General features: G+C 48.6%; 1 protein-coding gene across 1 annotated transcript; it reads right to left on the bottom strand.

Moving 5' to 3' along the window:
- Positions 1–17: 17 nt before the first annotated feature.
- Positions 18–20,060, bottom strand: FRMPD1 (FERM and PDZ domain containing 1). The gene is made up of 11 exons (XM_016222775.2): positions 19,953–20,060; positions 17,716–17,811; positions 15,411–15,536; positions 14,181–14,300; positions 12,816–12,952; positions 11,553–11,679; positions 11,319–11,414; positions 9,152–9,334; positions 8,210–8,357; positions 5,182–5,976; positions 18–2,438 (listed from the first exon to the last, which is right to left on the bottom strand). The coding sequence occupies exons 2-11, from the start codon at positions 17,791–17,793 to the stop codon at positions 70–72; spliced, it is 4,179 nt and encodes a 1,392-aa protein (XP_016078261.2). The 5' UTR covers positions 17,794–17,811; positions 19,953–20,060; the 3' UTR covers positions 18–69.
- Between the last annotated feature and the right edge of the window lie 520 nt (positions 20,061–20,580).

The raw sequence follows: 20,580 nt of genomic DNA, 5'->3' as shown, positions 1-20,580 counted from the left end.
GCAAAGGGATGGAAAAGGCTTCTAGGGAATTGTCCAGGGCAGGGCTGGGGGTCTGGGCAGCCGGCCTGCTCACAGGGCAGTGGATGCCCGGAACTTCTGCGTCAAACAGAACACAGCAGCTGTGAGGGCCGTGCACTGACGGGCCAAGAGTTTCACACTCAGGTCGTGGTAGCCTCTCTCGCAGGTCAGCTTGGCAGCCTCCACAAACTGGTGGTAGTTGTACACCACGTCCCTCAGGTTCCCTGCTGCCTCCCTGTGCCGGGCGGAGCAGCGGTTGCAGTCTGTGAACTGGAAGCACAGGCCAGCCAGCTGAACCAGGTACTGGAATGTGTCACGCACGGCACCCTGCATCTCTTCGGGGGACTGGTCCATTCTGATCACATGCTGACAGCTGGACAGGAGCTTCTGGGAGCCCATGCAGAGATGGCTCCGGCTTTCAGAAAAGTGCCAGGTGCACTTCTCTGGGGGGTGTTTGTCCCCATTCCCCCAGGAAGCTTCTAAAATGTCTTGTAATTCCAGCAAGCTCTCTGAGAGTTGGATGAAGCCCTCCGGAGTGCTGGCGGGGGCAGCTTTCAGCTGTCGCAGGGCCCTGGAGCAGTATTCCGGCCAGATGTGGCTGCTCCTTGACAGGGGCTCAGAGCTGCAGCTATGGGCCCGGGCAGGCCTCCAGGGCAGGGCCAGCTGGCTTCCTGCGGAGGGTGGTGAGGTGAGGGGGACTGTGGGGCGTGCTTCTGAGTCCCTGTCTTCTTCCTCTGTCTCAGGCTGCAGGCCTCGGAAGCACGTGGCATAGGAGAACTGGCAGCTGCACTGCTCCATCCCAATCCTAGGGGCCACTGTCTCATTCACCCCTGCAAACCCCAAAGATGTGGCCATCCTGAGGCTGGCAGAAACTTTAGGATGGTTTTCTGGGGAAAAGCTCGAGAAAGACTTCTCAGCTGGAACGCAGATGCTAGGGCTTTCGTCTTTGCTTTCTGATAACAAGCACTGGTTTGAACCTTCTAAATGGGGCTCCTCTTGGGGGCATGGTAGTGCGTTTAGCAGAGAAGGCCCTGGATTAAAACAGACCTGTTGAGGGGCTGTGTCTTCCTCTAGCACATGGTTAAGTGGCTCTGCTTTGACCCCCTCCAGAGGGAAGGCTGATGGTATGGTCTGGTTCTCAGGCAAGAAATCCAGGTCCAAGTCCAGCTCTGCCAATAGCTTTTGTTCTTGGGCATGGCAGGCTTGGCTTGGGGTTTCTCTGCTTTGTCCTTGGAGTTCCGTGGGGGAGTGTGGTGGGGTCGGGTCCATCCCTGGTACAGGAGTCTCCAAGGAGAGGGACGCTGTTGTCCCACCATCTAGAGAACTGACACCAATAGTCTGTAGAACAGCATTCGGCACATCACCCTCAGGGTCACCTGAATCCTTCCCAGGTTCATCATGCAAGGAGTTGGTGCCATTTCTGCTTGTAACTTCTCCATCACATTCCAGAGAGAGTTGTCCTTGTTGTGACTCCTTTGTAGGGAAAGAAGCCATCTCTCCTGAATTTATTCCACATTCACCACTTCTAGGCCTGTCTCCAGGAGACAACAAAGGCTCTGTGTATTTGGGGGCAGTTTCTTGCATATGATTTGTAAACAAAGATCCCAATCCTATATCCATCTGGGCTCCTCCCAGCTCTAGTGTGTTTCCTTGAGAGACTTTATGTGGCCCTGGGCTGATGGTCAGGCAGACTCTGTCTGGGTTCAGGTCAGCACCGGAGAGGGAGGAGGTGCTATCCTCAAGCTCTATGGAGAGTTCTTTGGGGGCACTGCCTTCCAAATCTTGAAATGCAGATAAAGTTTGGGGAGGCTCTGTCTGAGCAGTGTCTGGGCCAGGTGAACCTGGGTTGGAACAATTAGGGGTGTTTGCTGAGGAACTGGGAACAGTGGCAGTCACAGGGGCACCCCCAGAATTTTCTTTATGACTAGGGTCAATCCGGAGGCGAATGGCAGAAATAGAGGACACTCGAGAGTCGATGACCGATTTGGTTTCCATGGTCTCGGGCTCCATCTCCATGACCCGGGAGGCTGGGTTTTTGCTCTTGGCCTCCCTCAAGGGAGCCAGCAGCCCCAGGGCCTTGGTCTCCAGGAGGCCGGGCTCACCCTGCATGTCCTGCAGAGAGGACACAGTTGGGGAGGGTGCACCAAGGGCCAGATAGGGCTCCCTGTCGTAGTAGCACACGTCGTCCACGTTCTCCAGGGAGGCTGAGGGCACCAGGGGAAATGAGACCTGACAGGTGTAGTCAGTCTGTAGGAAAGACCTTCTTTTTCTCAGGGTCTTGGCATACTTTTTCACTCCTGCCCTTCTGCGTGGCTGTCTTCCGTCTGGTCCAGTTCTCAGGCCGTCCTCAGGGCTGCAGGTGCTAGCCTGACTCTGCATGTTCATGGCACTGGGTTCCGTAGCAGAAACAACTCCAGGCCCTGAGAATCAAGAAAAGAAAAGGTACATAAAAAGCAGGAAAACAGAGGCTTTCAGAGCTTGTGCTAAGGACTCAGGTTTCCTGGGTTCAAATCCTGGCTGGGCTGTGTAACCCTGGGAAAGTTAAAGCTTGATCTCTTCAATTTCCTCATCTGAAAGTTGGGGATAAGAACTGTGGTAGACAGTTTTTGATTCTTAGTTGCCTAAGATATGTTTTATTGTCTTTTGGTCACAGTACCTCAATTTCTTTTTAGGGACCCACTCCCCCCGCTCCCCATGGGACTATCAATGAAGGTGCCCGGTCTATATCAGCCAAGTAGTCAGATTGATGACCCAGAAAGTCAGCCACACATCACCTAGAATTTCAAATTCAAACACATTGATTTAAAAAAACAATAACAAAAGTAGAGTTCATTCTTTATAGCCACAGTATCCTGACAATACCACGAGGAATCCTGCTGCCCAGCCTCCTGCTCCGGTTGCTGCTTATGTCTGGAGCAGTTCTTCACCTTTGCTGGCAATTTTCTAAGCTATCTTACATTCTTCACCATTTTTTCTTTGTGCTAAATTATTAACCCAAGTCAGTCAGCACCAATGGTACCAAGCAGCACTGCCACGCAGGTTAAATGAATCAGTGCAGATCAATCAGCCGGCACAAGGCCTGTGCCTAATATACGTTCACTAAAGGGAGCTGCTACTGTTGTTACTGTGGCTACATGTGCGAGGCTTTTGACAGTGGCGTGACTCTCAGACGCGGGTGTGAGGGGTTTGTGCACGCCAGGATGGATGTTTCCGAGCAGAGAAGCACTCTGTGAAGAAGTCCTGGGAGTTAGCCAGAGGAAATGAGGATCACAGGCCAGCACTTGAGAATCAGAGGGCTCTCAGACTCAGACCAGTTGTTCCCAACTGGCTGCACCTTATTAAAAACCTTATCAAAGGCTGCTTCTCAGACCTCTTCAATCAGAATCTCTGAGGCTGGGACCTAAGAATCGATAGGATTTAAACCAGGGCCCTTGGGTGATTTTGATGCCCAGTCACGTTTTGGAGCTGCTGCCCTAGGTCACCTACAGCCAGTGACCAACGGTGTTTCTAAGGCCTAAAAAGGAGAGGTTCCCCCAATGAGTTGGGCCAGGAGTCCCAGTTCTGGGCTGTCTCCCCAGGGCCACATTGGCTCTCTATAAAAAAGGAGTGTCCAGTGTGGACCTATGTCCTTGACTAGAGGAAGGCCTTCACTGATGGTGTCTCTTGCCCCCATCTTGTCCCCCAGAACAATGGCTATCCCAGCAGGGCAAGGATGGGGCATGGCTGGCAGTTGGCTGGGTTCTTTGGAGGGCAGTGCACACGCTAGCCATGGGCTTCTCCTTTCCCTTGGGGCATAGTGAATGAATGAACTCAGGGTAGATGTTGGAGAGTTCATTCATTCACTTAGCAACAACTGCCAGGCACTATGTGCCAGGACACAGATGAATGAGTTCCCAGTCTAGTGAAGGAGAGAAACATCAACACGAGATCACACAAATACATAATTGCAGGCAGTGCTAAGTGCCAGGCAGGAAGCACCCAGGGTGCTGTAGGAAGATGTGACAGGGATGGGGAGACCTGCCCAACTCTTGGTGGTCTGGGTAAAGTTTCTGGAAGAATCGAAGTTCCAGGTGGGGCCTAATAGATGGATGGGTATCAGCAGCCAAAGATCAGAGTGAGGAGTGTTTCAGGCAGGAGGAGCAGCATGTGCAAAGGCCCGTGGTGGGAAAGAGCCCAGCACTTTTAAGGAATGGCAAGGAGTCTGCGTGGCAGGATACAGAGAGAGAGCTCAGGAGAGAAACAGAGAGAGGCCATGTCACATAGGGCCTCAAAGGGCCTCAGAGGGCCTCAGAGGGCCTCCAGAGCTGCTATGGCCTTTCCCCAATGAGCAACAGGAAACCACTGTAGGGCAGGGAGCAACTGGAAAGGGCTGAGACAGAACTACAAGAGCTGTGGTGTCCCCAGCTCCTAGTAGGTCACCCTCAATATCTGTGTGCTATTTTCCATTTTTTCCCCTGCAGCATGTAGTGTGTGTGTGTGTATGTGTGTGTGCGTGTGTGTGTGTGAGAGAGAGAGAGACAGGGGGAAGAGGGAAGAGGGAAGAGGGAAGAGGGAAGAGGGAAGAGGGAAGAGGGAAGAGGGAAGAGGGAAGAGGGAAGAGGGAGTGTGTGTAAATGTCCTGGAAGGCTCTCAGGTCAGCTGGGAAGTCATTCTATATGGACAGACTCCCACACTCTACATGAAGGGAGGCAAGAGGGACCTGAGAGAGAGATGACCCACAGATCTCCCCTGCCTTCCTACATCACAGTCCCTTAAGGGGCCACCAATGGCCTGTCAGGAGGTTCTTCTTGCTTCAAGGCCTCATTTAATGTAGCTTCAGGGTCAGTAATGACATAGCTGGTGCCTTCTGCTCAGCACTCCTGTCAAACCCGTTTCTTTCTATGTAAATTCTGTCTATCTCACCAGTCTCAGCCCTTTCCCCACCTCTTCAGGGAAGCCTTCCCTGATTTCCACTGTTGCATGAACACTTCCTATCCCTGATTGCCCACAGTTCTATGAACCTCCCTTGTAGCCCTGCCGTGAGGTCATGATGCTTATAATTCAGTCCACTGAGCCCAGGACAACCACCTCAAAGGATGACCATGACCCTGCTTTACTCATGTGTTTTCCCCTCAAGCTTGGTCCCTGCCTGCCGAGTCTGCAGACTTGCTGGGGAGGGCTCACCTGAGAGGCTGTCTGGGGATGTGAGCCTGTCAGCTGCATCATAATATTCCTCATCCGAGCTGCCATCCTCAGAGGCAGGGGCCAGGGCTTCCAGCACAGAGCTGTGCTGGGCCTCCGTCCAGCCCTGCTGGCCCCAGGCTGGCAGGCCCCCACCCTGCCGGGAAGCTGTGCTGTCTGAGCTGTCGCTCAGGTGCCTGGCCAGGGACACGCTGGAGCACAGGCTATAGTAGTCAGTCCGGCTGCTTTCATACAGCCTGGGGTCCAGCCTGGCTGCACTCAGGTCTGGTCCCCAGCCAAGTGTCCCAGGAGCTGGACCCTCAGAAAGCTCCATGTCCTGGGACTGAGGGTTGGCTCTCTGGGCCAGGTCCAGGAGGCAGAGGAAGCCGCTGGTTTCAATCCTGCTCTTCTCCCGCTGGCTGTCAGAATCCGCCCCCTCTGGGAAGCCTGGCGAGCCCAAATGGAAGAAGCCAGACGTGCTGGAGGAGCAGGCGTCCAGGTCGTCTTCTTCCAGGGCGTCCATGGACTCACTCGAGCAGCTGGTCCTGCAGCCTCGGCTCTCGGTGTTGGCCGAGTCGGACGCCTCCGATTCCGCACTGTCTGTCACGCTGCTAGCCCCACCGGTGCTCGGGCCTCTCCCAGCCACCTCGGGCATGGGGCTGTCCCCGGGAGTCTGCTCCTCTTTTACGGGTGGCCCGCAGGGGCCCGGCTTCGGCAGGCGTTGGTCAGGGAGAGGCTCCAGCACGCAGTCCACTTCGGAGGACTCCTCTGAGTCACTGCACGCCCTGGATTCGTAGCCTGCAACATGGGACACCGAGGGTTACAAAAGAGCATTCAGGAACTGACAGGCACCTATGTGTCCTCCTGTCCCCTCACTGCTGGCTCTCCTGCTTTCCAGATTAGAAAACTGAGGTCTAGGAGGGTGACGGGCCCAGATCACGCTACAGTGACTGACACAGGATCCATGGGACTCCAAGTTCCATGTTCTCCCCACAACATCAGGCCTCCTTTCCCATATCTATCGGAACCACCTAACAGACAGGACTACCTCCATCCCTACTTCCAAGGAGAGCTATCTGTTCCCAGAAACATGGGGGAGGATATTTATTTCATTGGATTTCACTTTGCTCTGGACAGTATGGCCCAGGTTTCCTAAACGCCTCTTCAAATCTCAGCTCTGTCCTGTCTGGGATCAAAATCAGATGGGGATCATATTTGAAATACAAAACTGATCCCTGACCTTACTCCAGTGTATTGTGTCAAATATCTAGGAAGTGGGACCGGAGAATCTGTATTTTAGCAACTTTATGGGAGACTCTGAGGCTGCTAGGCCAGCACCATTCTGAAGTCTGGCCTTGGGGATCCACTGGTGCTGCAGGGCCTTTAGGAGAGTGACAAATCATCCAGCTGCTGGTACTCGAAGGATCCATGGAAAAAAGGTCAGGGGTATTAAGTCAGGTCTCTAATCTCTGTGCCACCATAAGCATGCAGGGAGATCTTTCTAAAAACTTTCTGCAACATCACCCTCTACTTAAACCCTCTGATGGCTTCCTCTGCCTGCAGGGAAGAGCCTATGCTATCCCACAAGAGCCAAAGCCCCCCAAGGTGGCCCTGACCCCTCCTTAGCAGCCTGGTCACCCGCTGCAGTCTTCCCATGCTCCAGCCGCCACAGACAGCTTCGCACAGCTCATGACGTCGCCCTTTGTGTCATGCCTCCATACTGTCCCTTCTGCTTCAAATGATCTCTCCTCCCTTCTTTGGCCTACTCCAGCATGTTCTTCAAGATCGATTTCAAATACCTCCGGCTCTGGAGCATCTCCTCTGACCACTGCCGCCTGCCCCGGCAGAAGCAGTCCCTCCCGCCATCAGACTCCACGCCAGCACTGCTCCCACTCTGCCTTGTCTCCCTGACCAGACCCTGAGGTATCATCCCTTGTTTCTAAACTGTATTAAAGACAAAGTTAACCAATACCCAAAACTCATCACTGCCTGGTCATTTTACTTTATCTTACTATCATCTAAGCTCTTGAGATTGCTTATGTCTATTTTACCCACATGGAGGAAATATTATATAATGACATGCTCCTGAGCATCTCTCCCCAGCTCGACACTCAGTGACATCAGGTTGGCAGCTTGAAATCAGCCAAGGTGGGAGTGTCTGTACCATGAAAATACACAATTGCTTCAAACCAGAGTGCGATTTTTCTTTTCTTTTTTTTGGTTTTCTTCTTGGCAGAGACAGTTGTTAAACATTTATCAGAAAACCAATGGGAAAATGCTGCATAAACAGTGCTGAAGCAAAAGCCTGACAGCAACTGGGAGCTGGCCTGGAAAACTGTTCGCCTCATCTGGCCCTCACCTCCCTATTCCTTACATAATAGGATTTTGAGTCCTTTCTACCTTCAGGTACCCACTTCTTCTAAACTTATAAGATTGAGAATGTCTATTATAATTCAAGAGAATGCAAAAGAGTACATAGGCATGGAATGAGAGCTAGGTCATCTGTACTTTTTTTTTTTAATTGACTTTAGAGAGGAAGGGGGGGAGAGAGAGGAAGAGGGAGAGACACTGAGAAACATGAATTTGTTGTTCTACTTATTTAGGCATTCATTGGTTGATTCTGGTATGTGCCCTGACTCGGGATCGAACTCGAAACTTTGGCAGATGAGGGTGATGCTCTAATCAACTGAGCTACCCAGCCAGGGCTGGTCATCTGTACTTTCTGAATAATTGATAACTCTTTTTGCTGGCAAATGAAGACAAAATACAGTAGATCTTAGAGATGATTTTAGGAAATTCTACAGGGAATCAGAGACCTTTGGTTTTAAGGACCCTTGGGTATAAAGAAAGCTTCTCTATTTAGGATTTTGGAGAGATCAACCGTTTGCCAGGAAACAAATGGAGAAATAGCTCTTGTCGACTTGAGTGGAAGTCTCAGCTCAACTCAATTCTCCACCTCCCTTTAGGCTGCCCTGGCCAACAAGGCAGCGAAATGGGCCTGTCCTTACTGGGGCAGGCCTCAGCGCCTCACCTTCTTCAGCAGACACCCGGTGCACCGGCTGCTTGTTGCCTGGCCAGAGGAAAATGGAGGTAACTGGGTCAACAAACAGCCTGTAGTAGCCAGCAATCAGGCAGGCGAGGTCTTTCGCACTGTTGGATTCCAGCAGCAAAGTCAGAACCTTTGAAGGTAAAGAGAGCTCCTAAGCTTATAAAGGACTAAGGGACAGTCTGAAGTCTGACAACAAGACCAAGTAGGGCCAATGAGAGATGCCAAGTAAATCCAGCCATGGTCCAAAGACAGGCCTCATGTCCTGGGTTCTCACCTATAAGGCTTGAAATTTGTACACATATGTGCGCACACACACCCACGCGCACACGCACAGTGGGCTCCTCCCATTGAATCTTCACAATATCTCCTGCCTTTCCATCCCTCACCCCTACCTTAGCTCCACCCCTTCCCGACCACCCACTGCACTCTGCTCATCCATATAATGGGGCCCCTTCAAGACCTGGCCTAGAGAAGAAAAAGGGTCAGGAGCAAATGCAGAAGGAGGGAGAGGGTGATAGAATAAACCACCATCCTTGCGTGAGTTAGTATTAAAGCGAAGGAAGGCAGGATAAATGCAGGACCTTCCAGGGAGGCTCAGGAAGCACATTGCATCATTTACCATTTTAATTGCTGCCCCTCAAAACTCTTGGGCAGCCATTCTGGTCCCATCTAAGTTTCTGAACCCACCAGGAAAGCACATGGTCAGGCTCAGTTTATACAAAAAAAACCTTTCAGGATCTGCCCAGGAAAATGCCCTGTGGTTACCACTTTCCCTTTGATGGGATAGAATGGACGATTCATCCTCTTAAGAAAATGTTGGACATTAGACTTTGTTAATATCCAAACTCATATATATAAGCTACCCTAAATAATTTATCCCCAAATCCCAGCAGCTGGAATCAGAATCTCTTCCCTGTGCGTTACCTTGATGTCCTGAAGGTACACTTTGACCATGCTCACTTTCTCAGACTCTTCCGTCAGCTCGACACGGCTGATGTTTGCAAACTCTGCCAACGTGGACATGATGTTGAGTTTGCTATTGATAATTTGGCTAATCCCATACTTGGCTCCAACAAGAAGGGCAATGTAGGATTCTCTATCCTGCAACTGCAGAGGGGCAGAGGAGGAATTAGTTTCCGCCCACAGGCCAGTGAAAATACCCTGCACATGTAAGACATGACACCTTTCTCTGCAAACTCCTTGATTCTTATTTCAGATCCCCACCACCGCTCCCTAGACTATCAAGGTAGGCAATAGCCTAACTGGGCCCCATCTACAGCTAAATTAAGTATAAATGTATCTCCCTTAAGACCCTTTGCAGAGAGCCAAACCAGGCTGTTACCTGTTCCACAAACACAATCTGTCCTTTCATACCTAGGTGCCTATTTCACTCCTCTTGGAATCCCTTCCCTGCCATCATTACTGACTGAAATCCTGACCCTTCTTTAAAAGCTTCCATCAAAACCTACTGTAAACATCTACAGAAAATATCTGCCTGATCTCTGTCTCCTCAAACCAGAAGAGTCATTTTCCTCCGTGTTGTTCCCATTCTACTTCCTCTGTACGTCTCTCATAGCACTGAGCTGTGACTTCTTTTTCTTTTTTAAAAAAATTTTTTAATTGATTTTTAGAGAGAAAGGAAAGGAGAAGGAGAGAGACAGAGAGAGAAACATTAATGTGAGAGCAAAACACTGATCGGCTGCCTCCTGCATGCCTCCTACTGGGGATGGAGCTGCACCCCGGGCATGTGCCCTGACTGGGAATTGAACCTGCAACCTTTCTGTGCACGGGACGGATGCCCAACTGCGCCACACCAGCCAGGGCTGAGCTGTGACCTCTTACTGTAGTTATTTGTATTCAAGGCTAGGATTCCCTGCCAAGTTCCCTGACGACAGGCTGTATTCATCTACATGTGTAACCCCAGTGTCCAGCAAGCACCTGAGCCAGTTCAGTGTGGTTGGCTTCTTCTCCCATTACCAGTTCTTTCCTTAGACGGAAAAGGTAAAGGGGGACTGGGGACAGCTGGTAGAGGGCAGGATTGGCCCTTGGGAAAAGTGGGAAGATTTCCTGTACCCTCAAGCCTTTCTTTCTGTGATCTAGTCTCTTTTCCACCTTTTGGTCATCTGCTCATACAAGACACCACCTATTTTTCCCTTCCCCTAACTATCTGATTGTTTCCCCTTGCTCTCAAAACACTGATTCTCTTTTTCCATCTATATCGTTAGGTCAGCAATCTGATTAAATGCACCCATCACTGTAAATGACTGAGAGGCACACCAAATCCACTGAAAGAAGATTTGTTAATATATACTTTCAAGTCTCTGTGATTGGTAAATTGTCTGGCTTTGTGCTGGAGTGTCCTGGGGCTGACGGAGTGGTGGGAGAGTCCCCTTAAGCCACAGCCCCCATCACTGAGTGCTGCAAAGCACACAGCTCTAGGCCTCGGCCCCACGAAGGAAGCCAGAGGGGGACTGGGTAACAGAGTAGAGGGCCCCTTTGCTTCTCTTTTCCCTTCTCAGGTCCACCTCTCAGTTCTCCTCTCCTTCCGAACTACCAGAGCCCCAGCCTGGCAGTCAGTCTAACAGTCTCACCTTTCCTTCATGATTTCCACATTTTCCTCTTCACTTTCATCTTCCCAAAGCTCCAAAGAGAATAGCTTACAGTACCCTTCCCTCAAAATGCCTCTCCTCTACACGGAAATCAGGCCAAATCCAGTCTTCTTGTCTTTCCTTAACCTCTCCCCTCCCATTCTTGACCTGAAGCTGGCAGCAGCACCCTCTGTCTTCAAACTCCGCAGTGAGAGCCCTGTGCATCCCTCATGGTTCTGCTCTGTTTTCTTGGCTACTTTGTTCTATCATTGGAAGGTACGAACCATGTCTTTTACTCAGCTCTGCCTCCCCCAGCACCTACCACAGGGCTAGCACCAAGCAAGGACATAATAAACACTCCCCAATGGCACGATGTTTGGTTTCCCAAACAAATTCCAGTACAGGACAGAGTTCTCAAGAATTTTAGGTTACAAGATGCACTGATCTTTGAGGACTTTAAGGTCCCTCATAAGAGTGGGATCCCACAGTTCTGTAATACGTACCATTAAAGTGGCATTAAAGATTTTCCCGCCGTATGTCTTGAGTTCCCCAAGGATCTGTAGATAATTTAAACGTAGCTGGGCAGCAGAAATAAGTTGCTTAAGTAGGGGGGAAGAAAAGACCATTAAGTTAGTTATTCACTTGCCTAAAATCAAGGCAATGTTGACGATGCAGTCCCCGAGGTTTCACAACGGACAGCTAGCTGGCTGGGCCGGCCGGGGCTATGGCTACATTACCTTCTGTCGTGGTTCCAGCAAATTCTGGTTCCTCTTCATGTGGAAGCTTATGGCTTTCTTGATGTCTTTGCCTTTCATGTTTCGGAGTAAAGTTGGAGATATAAAGTTCTCTATTCCCCAGTCTTTTCTGCCATGAGACATGGAGACAGGAAGGTCCATTTTTACAGTGTACTTGGTGGCTCTAATGAAGAGCATAATTATATTTGATTCAGAACTTAATGTTCCCAGAATACTGCAATTGAGTCTCTTTCTCAGAAGATACATGCATATATTTATACATATAAGTGTGTATAAATATACTTTATATAAATTATATATAATATGTTTATATATTTTATATCATTATATAACATATACATTTATAAATACATTTATATTTATTCCCTCCCCCACCCCTAACACACACACACAAACCACAGCCATTCAGGAATTAAGCCCCACTGATCTTTCTGGGAATTCATTACTCTTGGTGCAGTGTGATATTCTTTGTCAGAGCAGGGGACCTCAGTCTTTCTTCACCACAATATATGTGACAACTAATGATTGTGCATGTATAACACACTCTCATGGGGTGTTATGTGAATCTCTGAGGTCATGCTTCAGAATGGTGTCAGCCTAACAGCCTCAAAAGCCTCCAATAAACTTGTTAAAAATACATATTCTCAGGTCCCACTCTCTAGAGACTTGACCGGGTACATCAGGGACAGGCCCAGGACCTGTTTTATTTTTTAAATATGACTTCCATTTGATTTTGATGCACAGACAGGACAGCAGAGCTGAGATTTGGTGAGGGGTGAGCAACCAGGGCAATACTGCCAAGAGCAAAGTGAAATTTTAAGCTAAGAATCAGGTGGTGTTGGAATCCCAGGACCTGAAACTGTCTTAATAGGAATATAATGCAACATGACTGGTTCATACAACATTAATTTCCAAGGCATTCCTGACCTTATCGGAGCTTTTCACTGAAGTTATCAAAAGATTTCCCAGGACATTCTCCCTAGGAACTGGGAACTTACAAAGGGATCCTGTGTTACTCCATCTGGACTTGGCTTCTGCCCCAGAGGGAGCAGCCAGATTCTGACATCTGGGGGTGCCCAGCTAGGTCAGAGAGGGTGGAGAGGAAAATGGACGGAAAGACAAAGGACAGAAGGCTAGGTAGGTATCAGCTTTCTATGGAATCTGGCCATTCTGGCCAGGGGCCAGCCCGATTATCAATGCAGCACAGCTGCTGTTGATGGGTCACAGATGTCCCCTGCCACTCACTCTATGTACTTCAAAGAGATCTTCTGGGGCTGGGCGCATGCGTAGATCCGCTCCTGGATGTGCAGGGCCGCAAGTCGGAGCGCAGCGCTACATTTCATTTCCACAGCAAAGCGCTCCTGGAGCACGTCGCTGCAGCTCTAGGAGAGATTAGATCAGGGGGATTGGGAAACAAGAACAAACAGATTGTGTTCCTAGTTCTCTCAAGTGAAAGGCAGCAGGACCAGGAGCTCAGCTTTGAGACCTAGCTCTGCCGATTCTTGGCTGTGTGACCTTGGTTAAGTTACTAAGACTCTCTGAACATGCTGTTCTTCTTGTTGCTAAATGAGGGTAGTCAAGTCTACCTTACATGGTTTCTGGGAGGTTTAAATTAGATAATGCATATGAAAGCAGGTATGAGGGATACAGTATTACACAAATATAAAGTAGTGCTGTTATTAGTTGCTACCACCATTTCTGTAAGACTGCGCAAATCAATCTACCTAAGTTTGAGTTCTCATCTGTAAAATGTTGATGCCTCCCAAATGATTCTTTTTCATTAGAATAAAAATGACATAATAAATCTCATCTAAGGAGGTAGAGTAGGGGGAGCAACCAAGGAAGCTATTTTTGGCTCCACCACTAAGTGGGTGACCCAGGCAAATCATGTGACCTTTCTAAGACTCAGTTTCATCATTTCTAAAATAAAGCTTTGAAGCACTAAAGCCCCTTTTAGCAATAAAAACTATAACTCTAAAGATCTTAAATGGCATTAGGAAATGTATCATCTATATTGAGGGCAGCCTAAATTTTATCAATATGTCACTAATCTCCTAACATAGCAACTCAGTGATGGAAAAGGAATTCTAAGGGATATTCAGGCCCATTCTCCTTCAGATGAAGATAATCCATATACCAGGGAGTTGCTAAATTGCCCTGAGCTCATGTTCAAAATAACCCAATCTCCAGGTCCATCTAAGTGAAATATGCCAGGCAGAGAAAGACAAATACCATATGATCTCACTAATATGTGGAATCTAATGAACAAAATAAACTGACAAAATAGAACCAGAGGCATGGATGCATGGAACAGATTGACAGATGTCAAAGGGGAGGGGGATTTGGGGAAGGTGAAGGGATTAGCTAAAGAACATATATGCATAGCCCAAGGACACAGACTACAGTGTGGTGAAGGCCAGGGCAGGGGGAGGGGCAGGCAAGGGTGGGATGGAGATGGGCAAAGCCTGGGGGGGGGGGGAATGGGGGATATCTGCAATAGTGCCACAGTGATTCCACAAAACAACTTAAAAAAAAAGTAAATAAAAATAAATAACCCAATCTTATCTTTGAGAATGATCACTGTTATTTTAGGAAGAACAGCCCAGTCACCTGCAGATAGAGGTATTCAAAGGCCACGGGGTCTTCTTTCAGGAGGTCCAGGGGGTCCTTGGGAACAAAACACACCCTGAAGAGGCAGCGATAGTCTTGCGACTCTTCCCTTTCCACAACCTGCGATGGGTAAGGGAGATACCATTGATCTTAGCTGCCTTTGTTCTCACAGTGATTCCACAAAACAACTTAAAAAAAAAAAAAGACAATGAAAGAGACCCCAGAGATTTCAATTTTAGTGCTTTCCAAGGCAGAGTAGACCTTTGCTCCTAATTTGACTTTCCCATGAGTATAAAATGTAAAAGGTTCAAACGAACAAAGTTTCCCACTGACTCCATTAACCTGCTCCCCTTTCCAGAAGAAATTTCTGGAAAGAAATCTCCAGTTTCTCATATGCCCTTCCAGAAACTGTGTGTGTGTGTGCATGTGTATACATGCTAGTTATACATGTTTTCCTTCCCACAAATAATAGTATAGTATATATTATATATATTCGGTACCTCACTTTTTTTTCACTTAAACTTTCTTAGAGACTTAATGTGATTTTCTTTTCCAATGCTAATAGAAGTGATTTTTTAAAAAGTTTGCAAGCAGCAGCACTGGGAGGCGCGTGACTAGGGTAAGAGTCCATCTGCAGCGGGGAGTGCTCAGGGTGGCTCCCACGAGGTCACGCCTTGCTTATGCCGTTGCCCTGCTTAAAAAGCCCCTTCTCATAGTTCACACTCCACAAGGATTCCCTGAACCGACCTGTGTCTGGCTTTAAAAAGTTGGTACAACAAATCAGTGAAAGATTGAGTGGCGCAGAGTGACTGTGTTTGTTCTGTCCTGCCCTCAGGAACCAGCTTAGGGGTAAGTCTCACAAAAAGGGCTTAGACACAGCAACAAATGCTTCCCTGACATCTCAAAGGCAGCAGGTTCAGGGAAAGATCATCAGAGCCAGAAGCAAAAGAAGGGGCTCTATTGGCTGTGTTACCTTGAGTAAGTCACCTTACCTCTCTAAGCCTCTGTCTCCACATCTGGAAAATGGGGCCCTGCTTACCTCATACAAAAATCAGGCCTAATTCTAGTCCTGTTATTCCCCAGGCTGAGTGACTCTATGCCTTCTTGGCATGAGAAAGCGTATCCAACCTGCAGATGTGCTGAGCCCTGGGCCCCAAGGTCCTGGCTGAGGCATGCCGCTTGCCCAGCCCGGGTCTCCTCACCAGGAGCAGGAGCAGGAGCAGGTCCTACCTGCTGGATGAGTTCCTCCTCATGCAGCAGGTGCAGCCGTGAGATGTTGTACTGCTCTTCCAGGACCAGCGCAAAGTACTCCGTACTTCGGATCGACAGCTTCTCCTTCACCGTGAGGATGATGTCCTGCCACACAGAGAGGCATGAGGGTCACCTAAGGAGCAGGCCAGGCCTCATGCTCAGGCACAGAACAGGGAGGACTTCCCTGACCTTCTCTCTGCTCCTCGGTGCAGCTGGGAGAGAAAAGCCTGTGCTCACTGGGTCCACTGCCAACTCAGGCAGCGGAATCTTGACAGGTCATACACGGGACTCCTGAACCCCACACTGGAGCTTGCTACACTGTCATTCTGCATAAAAGGGAAGTTTTGTAAATGAATTAAACACAATTTCTACTTCTGTTAACTTTAATCAAAGTGCATTGGAATGGAAGGGTAGTTTATTTACAGTGGATTCCCCCTTTGGTGGCCTAAAAACTTGGAGGCGATCTATAATAAATGCACACACCACAGGGGAATTAAACCCAAGATGAGAGAGTTGGGGAAATGAGCTAGGAATGAGTTGGTATAATGCTGGTTAATCTTATTTATCTGTAGTGGTGAAAATTTTTAGAGCAAATCTTTTAGCTCTTTATGACAGAGTGGGGGATATAAACAAACCCTATGGGTAAAAAGAACAATCAGGCTGTTCACCAGTGACTTACCTTCCTTACCAAGGGAAGCAAAGTTCTTAGATTAGAAAACCCTCTTTCTCTGGAAGCTAATACAAAATAATATTGAATGTGAGCTGTAATTGAAAATAAACAAATAATAAAAATAGAAACCAAACAAAGTCTAATGTAGAAAGAAAGAAAGAAAGAAAGAAAGAAAGAAAGAAAGAAAGAAAGAAAGAAAGAAAGAAAGAAAGAAAGAAAGAAAGAAAGAAAGAAAGAAAGAAAGAAAGAAAGAAAGAAAGGAAACCCTCTTTCTCTAAATCAAGGAAAATAGTATGTCCTTTGACCCAGCAAATATTTACTGACACTTTTTGTGTGTCAGCAAAGTTGTTGGTGATACAGAAATAAATTACCTAGGGTCATACCCAAAGGGAGCCAGAATCTTGGGGTGAGGCTGGGGTGAAGAGATGAGACCTGGGGATAACTCACTATGAAACTATGAAAGGTGCATTGTGCTCAGGACCATGGAAGGGGGACATGAAAATGGTGTGGTTTGAGGGAGAGACACACCAGCTGGTGCCAAGGAAAGGCCTCTACGAGGCCAGCTCGGAAAGATAGGTGGGTTTTTGGCAGGAGTGGAGTGTGACGATGGCATTCCAGGTATGGGCAATGCCACCAACAAAGACCCAAATATGGGAAAGTTTGGCAAGTGTATGGGGCTTGTGAGCAGAGCTCATTGGAAGAAGCAGCAGAAGAGAAAGTGGGAGAAATGGATTGGCACCTGATACTTGAGAGCCTTGAATATGAAGCTGAGGAGTTTGGATTTGGGCTAGTGAGCCATGGGGAGCCACTCAATGTTCTTGAGCAAGGGAGAGCATGACCAGTAAAGTGAGAGAGGATAGCCATATGGACATAGGGCCATGAGGGGCATGAGAAGTCCCGTGTATGACCTGTCAAGATTCAGCTGCCTGAGTTGGCAGTGGACCCAGTGAGCACAGGCTTTTCTCTCCCAGCTGCACCAAGGAGCAGAGAGAAGGTCAGGGAAGTCCTTCCTGTTCTGTGCCTGACCATGAGGGCACTTCCTTGTCCCTCTCTTTACGGCCCTTATTTCACCCTGCCCTGGACTATTGGGAGCTCCTTGCATGTCCATCCTCTCAACTAGGCTGTAAGCTCCTAGAAGACAGTGTCCACCCTTCACCTAGCTCTCTATCCCACCCCTTGCCCAGAGCATCTTGTATGGGGGAACTTGTTAAATATAAGTGAAACTGATTTCAACTCAGAACAGAATATGCAGAGGCCTGGGCCTCACCTGTCACCTCCCCTGGGTTTTTAGCTGCTTTAGCCTTTTGGCTGGCAAGTGGGGTGGGGGAGGGGGGGTCACATACAAGAGGCAGGGGGGTTAAGGGTTATGAGTTGTAAAAAGACCTTGAGCAAGTCACGTCACCTCTCTGAGCCCTGATTTCCTCCCCTGAAAGATGGGGAAAAAATCTTGCTGTGTGGTTGTGCAACTAAGTGAGATAACACAGTGCTTGGCTTATTGCAGGCGCTCAGACTATAGTGACTGAGACCACCAAGGCAGCCGCAGGGCAAGATGCCAGGGGTCCTAGGAGCCAGAAAATTCTCACTGGGGAAGAGATTCAAGTTTACTCTTGATACCTTCACAGTTGTGTCTGCCTCAAACTTGAAAGCTTTGGTCTGTCCATTCTCCAAGTACAGCTTGAGCACGTTGGGCATACACAGCAGAGAATTTCCCTGGAAAACACAAGGGTGGCGTTGAAACTAGTCCTTCCTGCTCCTGGGTGTGACAATCCTCAGCTTCCCCGGCCCTGCCTGGTGCCGAGAATGGGGTCCTCCCTCACCTCCTCCTCATGCCACGGGGTGACTCTTGGCATCTGGAGATTTCTCCAACGGACGAGGCCTATGACAGAGACAGGCGCTTTGTTCAAGGCTGGGCGCTAGAGCTGTGAGAGGTGAGAGATGGTGGGGCACTGATAGAACTGCACCAGCCCATCTGATGTTTCTGAAGCATCAGCTGACACCTCACTGCTGGCTGTTATCCGTGGGGACGCGGTTTAGCAAGGCAGATGACAAGCATTTACACTGTCCCAAACTGTGCCTGGTGAGGTGGGAGTGAACCCTTCTGAGGCCCTCTCCCCATTTTACGGCTGCATTCCCTGTAGGGAAGCATCGCCGAAGGACAGAGGGCTGCTCTCCACCTCCACTTATCCACTCATGGGCTCTCCTAAGGGACTCTGCTACTCTTGAAGGGTTTTTTGGGAAGGAGGCAGAGGCCTGGTCTATCTGGTGACCCCATGCCAGCCAGAGTTCCTGAGGTGGAACAGGGCAGGAAAATGTTCCCTTCAGGTTTGGAGAATCCCCGCCCCCCAGGGCCAGCTCTCATAACAAGTGACCTCTGAGTGTTTAGTGCAAATAAAGAGCACCGTTGGAGCTGGAGTCCCCCAGAACCAGTGAGAGGTTCTAGAGTCACCAAGATCCAAGCCAGAAACAGTCTTGTTAGTGGGTCTGAGCCCCTAATTCTCATCACTGTGTACTACTCTTAAAAACACATGTTGAATCTAAATTTAGTTTGAGAAAGAGGTTCAGTCCATATTCATACATGTGGACACACAGAGACTCAATATTGCTGAGCAACAGGATCTCAGGCCTTTTCTGTTAATGCGTCAGGCCTCCCACTGGCTGCTTCCTGAGCAAACCCACCTTTCACTGTCAGGTCAGTAAGGACAGGCTCTGATCTGGAAATTTCAAAACCTAACATCGATTGCTGAATTAAGAATGGCGAAAGTTACAGACCATTGGGGGAAATGTATAAATTATGAATGAATGAGTCTTTTATCCAACAGTCCACATTAAAAACATCAAACTCCAGCCAATACTTTCTCTTTACAAATATCTTCTGAGCACCAACTCTGGATCTCCTCATATCAAAGAAGACTAAACAGCACGTCAGGGTGGAAAGCGAAAGAACAGAAGTCACGGAGACTTGGGCTCCTGTATTTTCTTTCTTCTTCTTTTTTTAATCCTCACCTGAGGATATTTTTTCCATTGATTTTTAGAGAGAGTGGAAGGAAGGTCAGGGGTGGGGTGGGAGTGAGAGAGACAGAGAGAGAGAGAGAGAGAGAGGGAGAGAGACAGAGAAACATCGATGTGAGAGAGACACATCGATTGGTTGCGTCCTGAAAGCTTCCCGGGAACGAACCTGCAACCCAGGTACATGCCCTTGACTAGGAATCAAACCCTCGACCCCCTGGTGCGCAGGCTGACACTCTACCAATGAGCCACACTGGCCAGGGCAGGCCTCCTGTATTTTCTTGCTGTGTGATCTCAGAGGTTAACTCTCTTAACCTCTTTAAGCCTCTGCTTCATCTTTTGTTAAAATACCTCCCCTGCTGGGTATTGTGATGACTAAGGATTATGTTTGCAAAAAGTTTAGGTTCTCACCAAAGAGCTTCAATAGATGGGCTCTTTAAAAAACAAACAAAAAACCAACCAAACAAAAAAACCCAACCCGTACCACCACCATCACTACGTTCAGTATATCACCTTCAGAGGGAACACTGAGTTTAAAGATTCAAAATGAGAGCTTAACAGTTGGAATCTGTTGAAATTTCATGGGCAGGAGAACGGAGTCACAGAGAAACAGAGAGCCACACCCAGTGCTGCTCTCCCTGGCCCCCTCCCAGAGCCCCCACGTCTCTCCCTGCCTCTGATTGCTTGCACCTTCCTGGGGGTGCACAGAGCCTCTAGCAAACCCACTGCACCCCCTCCGCATCCTCTCCATGCTGTGGGATTCCAGGGTCTCAGCGAGCTGTGCGCCAGGAGGCAGCTCACCAGCCTCATGAAGAGTCATTTCAATGCCCCAACCAGTGACGCACCTGGCTGTGGGCACTGACCAGCACTTCTTCAGCAAAGTGCACCTTCACGGGGTTGGTCTTCAGCCTGGCTCTCTTCTCCTCGGTCAGGAAGGATGACTTGGGGACTCCCTGCAAAACATTAACGTAACACATTTTAGAAGAGGACTTTCATAAAAGCCATAAACATCTTCCCATTCTTAAAAACAAAAAACCTCTGACAACTGTTAAGGATTCAATTAACACCCACAAAGGACGGCATCCCATTTAAGATCTCTTTTATCGCAACACACTCAATGTCCTTACGGGTCTGAGAACAGTCGAAGATTCAATACTTTGGCAAAATGATTATGGTACAGTGAAGACAAAGAGAGCTGGCCTGTGGGTAAGACTTCAATTCTAACCCAAGTTCTGCTACTCAACAGTTGTAAGAATTACCTCAACCACAAATTCTTACGGGGGGAAACCAGTTTGGTGTGAGTGTAACTCGTGTGTGTGTGTGTAAAACAAAACAAAACAAAATAACTCTGTGTGACTTTGGCCAAGTCATTGACCCTCTTTGGTCTTCAGTCTTCCTACCAGCTCAATGTGGGGGGTTGGACCAGACCACCTCCAGGATTCCCTGAAGCTCTCACCTCTATGGTTTATCCTT

The sequence above is a fragment of the Miniopterus natalensis genome, chromosome 12, assembly GCF_054644295.1.
Source record: "Miniopterus natalensis isolate mMinNat1 chromosome 12, mMinNat1.hap1, whole genome shotgun sequence".
Taxonomy (NCBI): Eukaryota; Metazoa; Chordata; class Mammalia; order Chiroptera; family Miniopteridae; genus Miniopterus; species Miniopterus natalensis.
The sequence above is the reverse complement of the archived record's forward strand: the minus strand, read 5'-3'. Positions and strand labels throughout refer to the sequence as shown.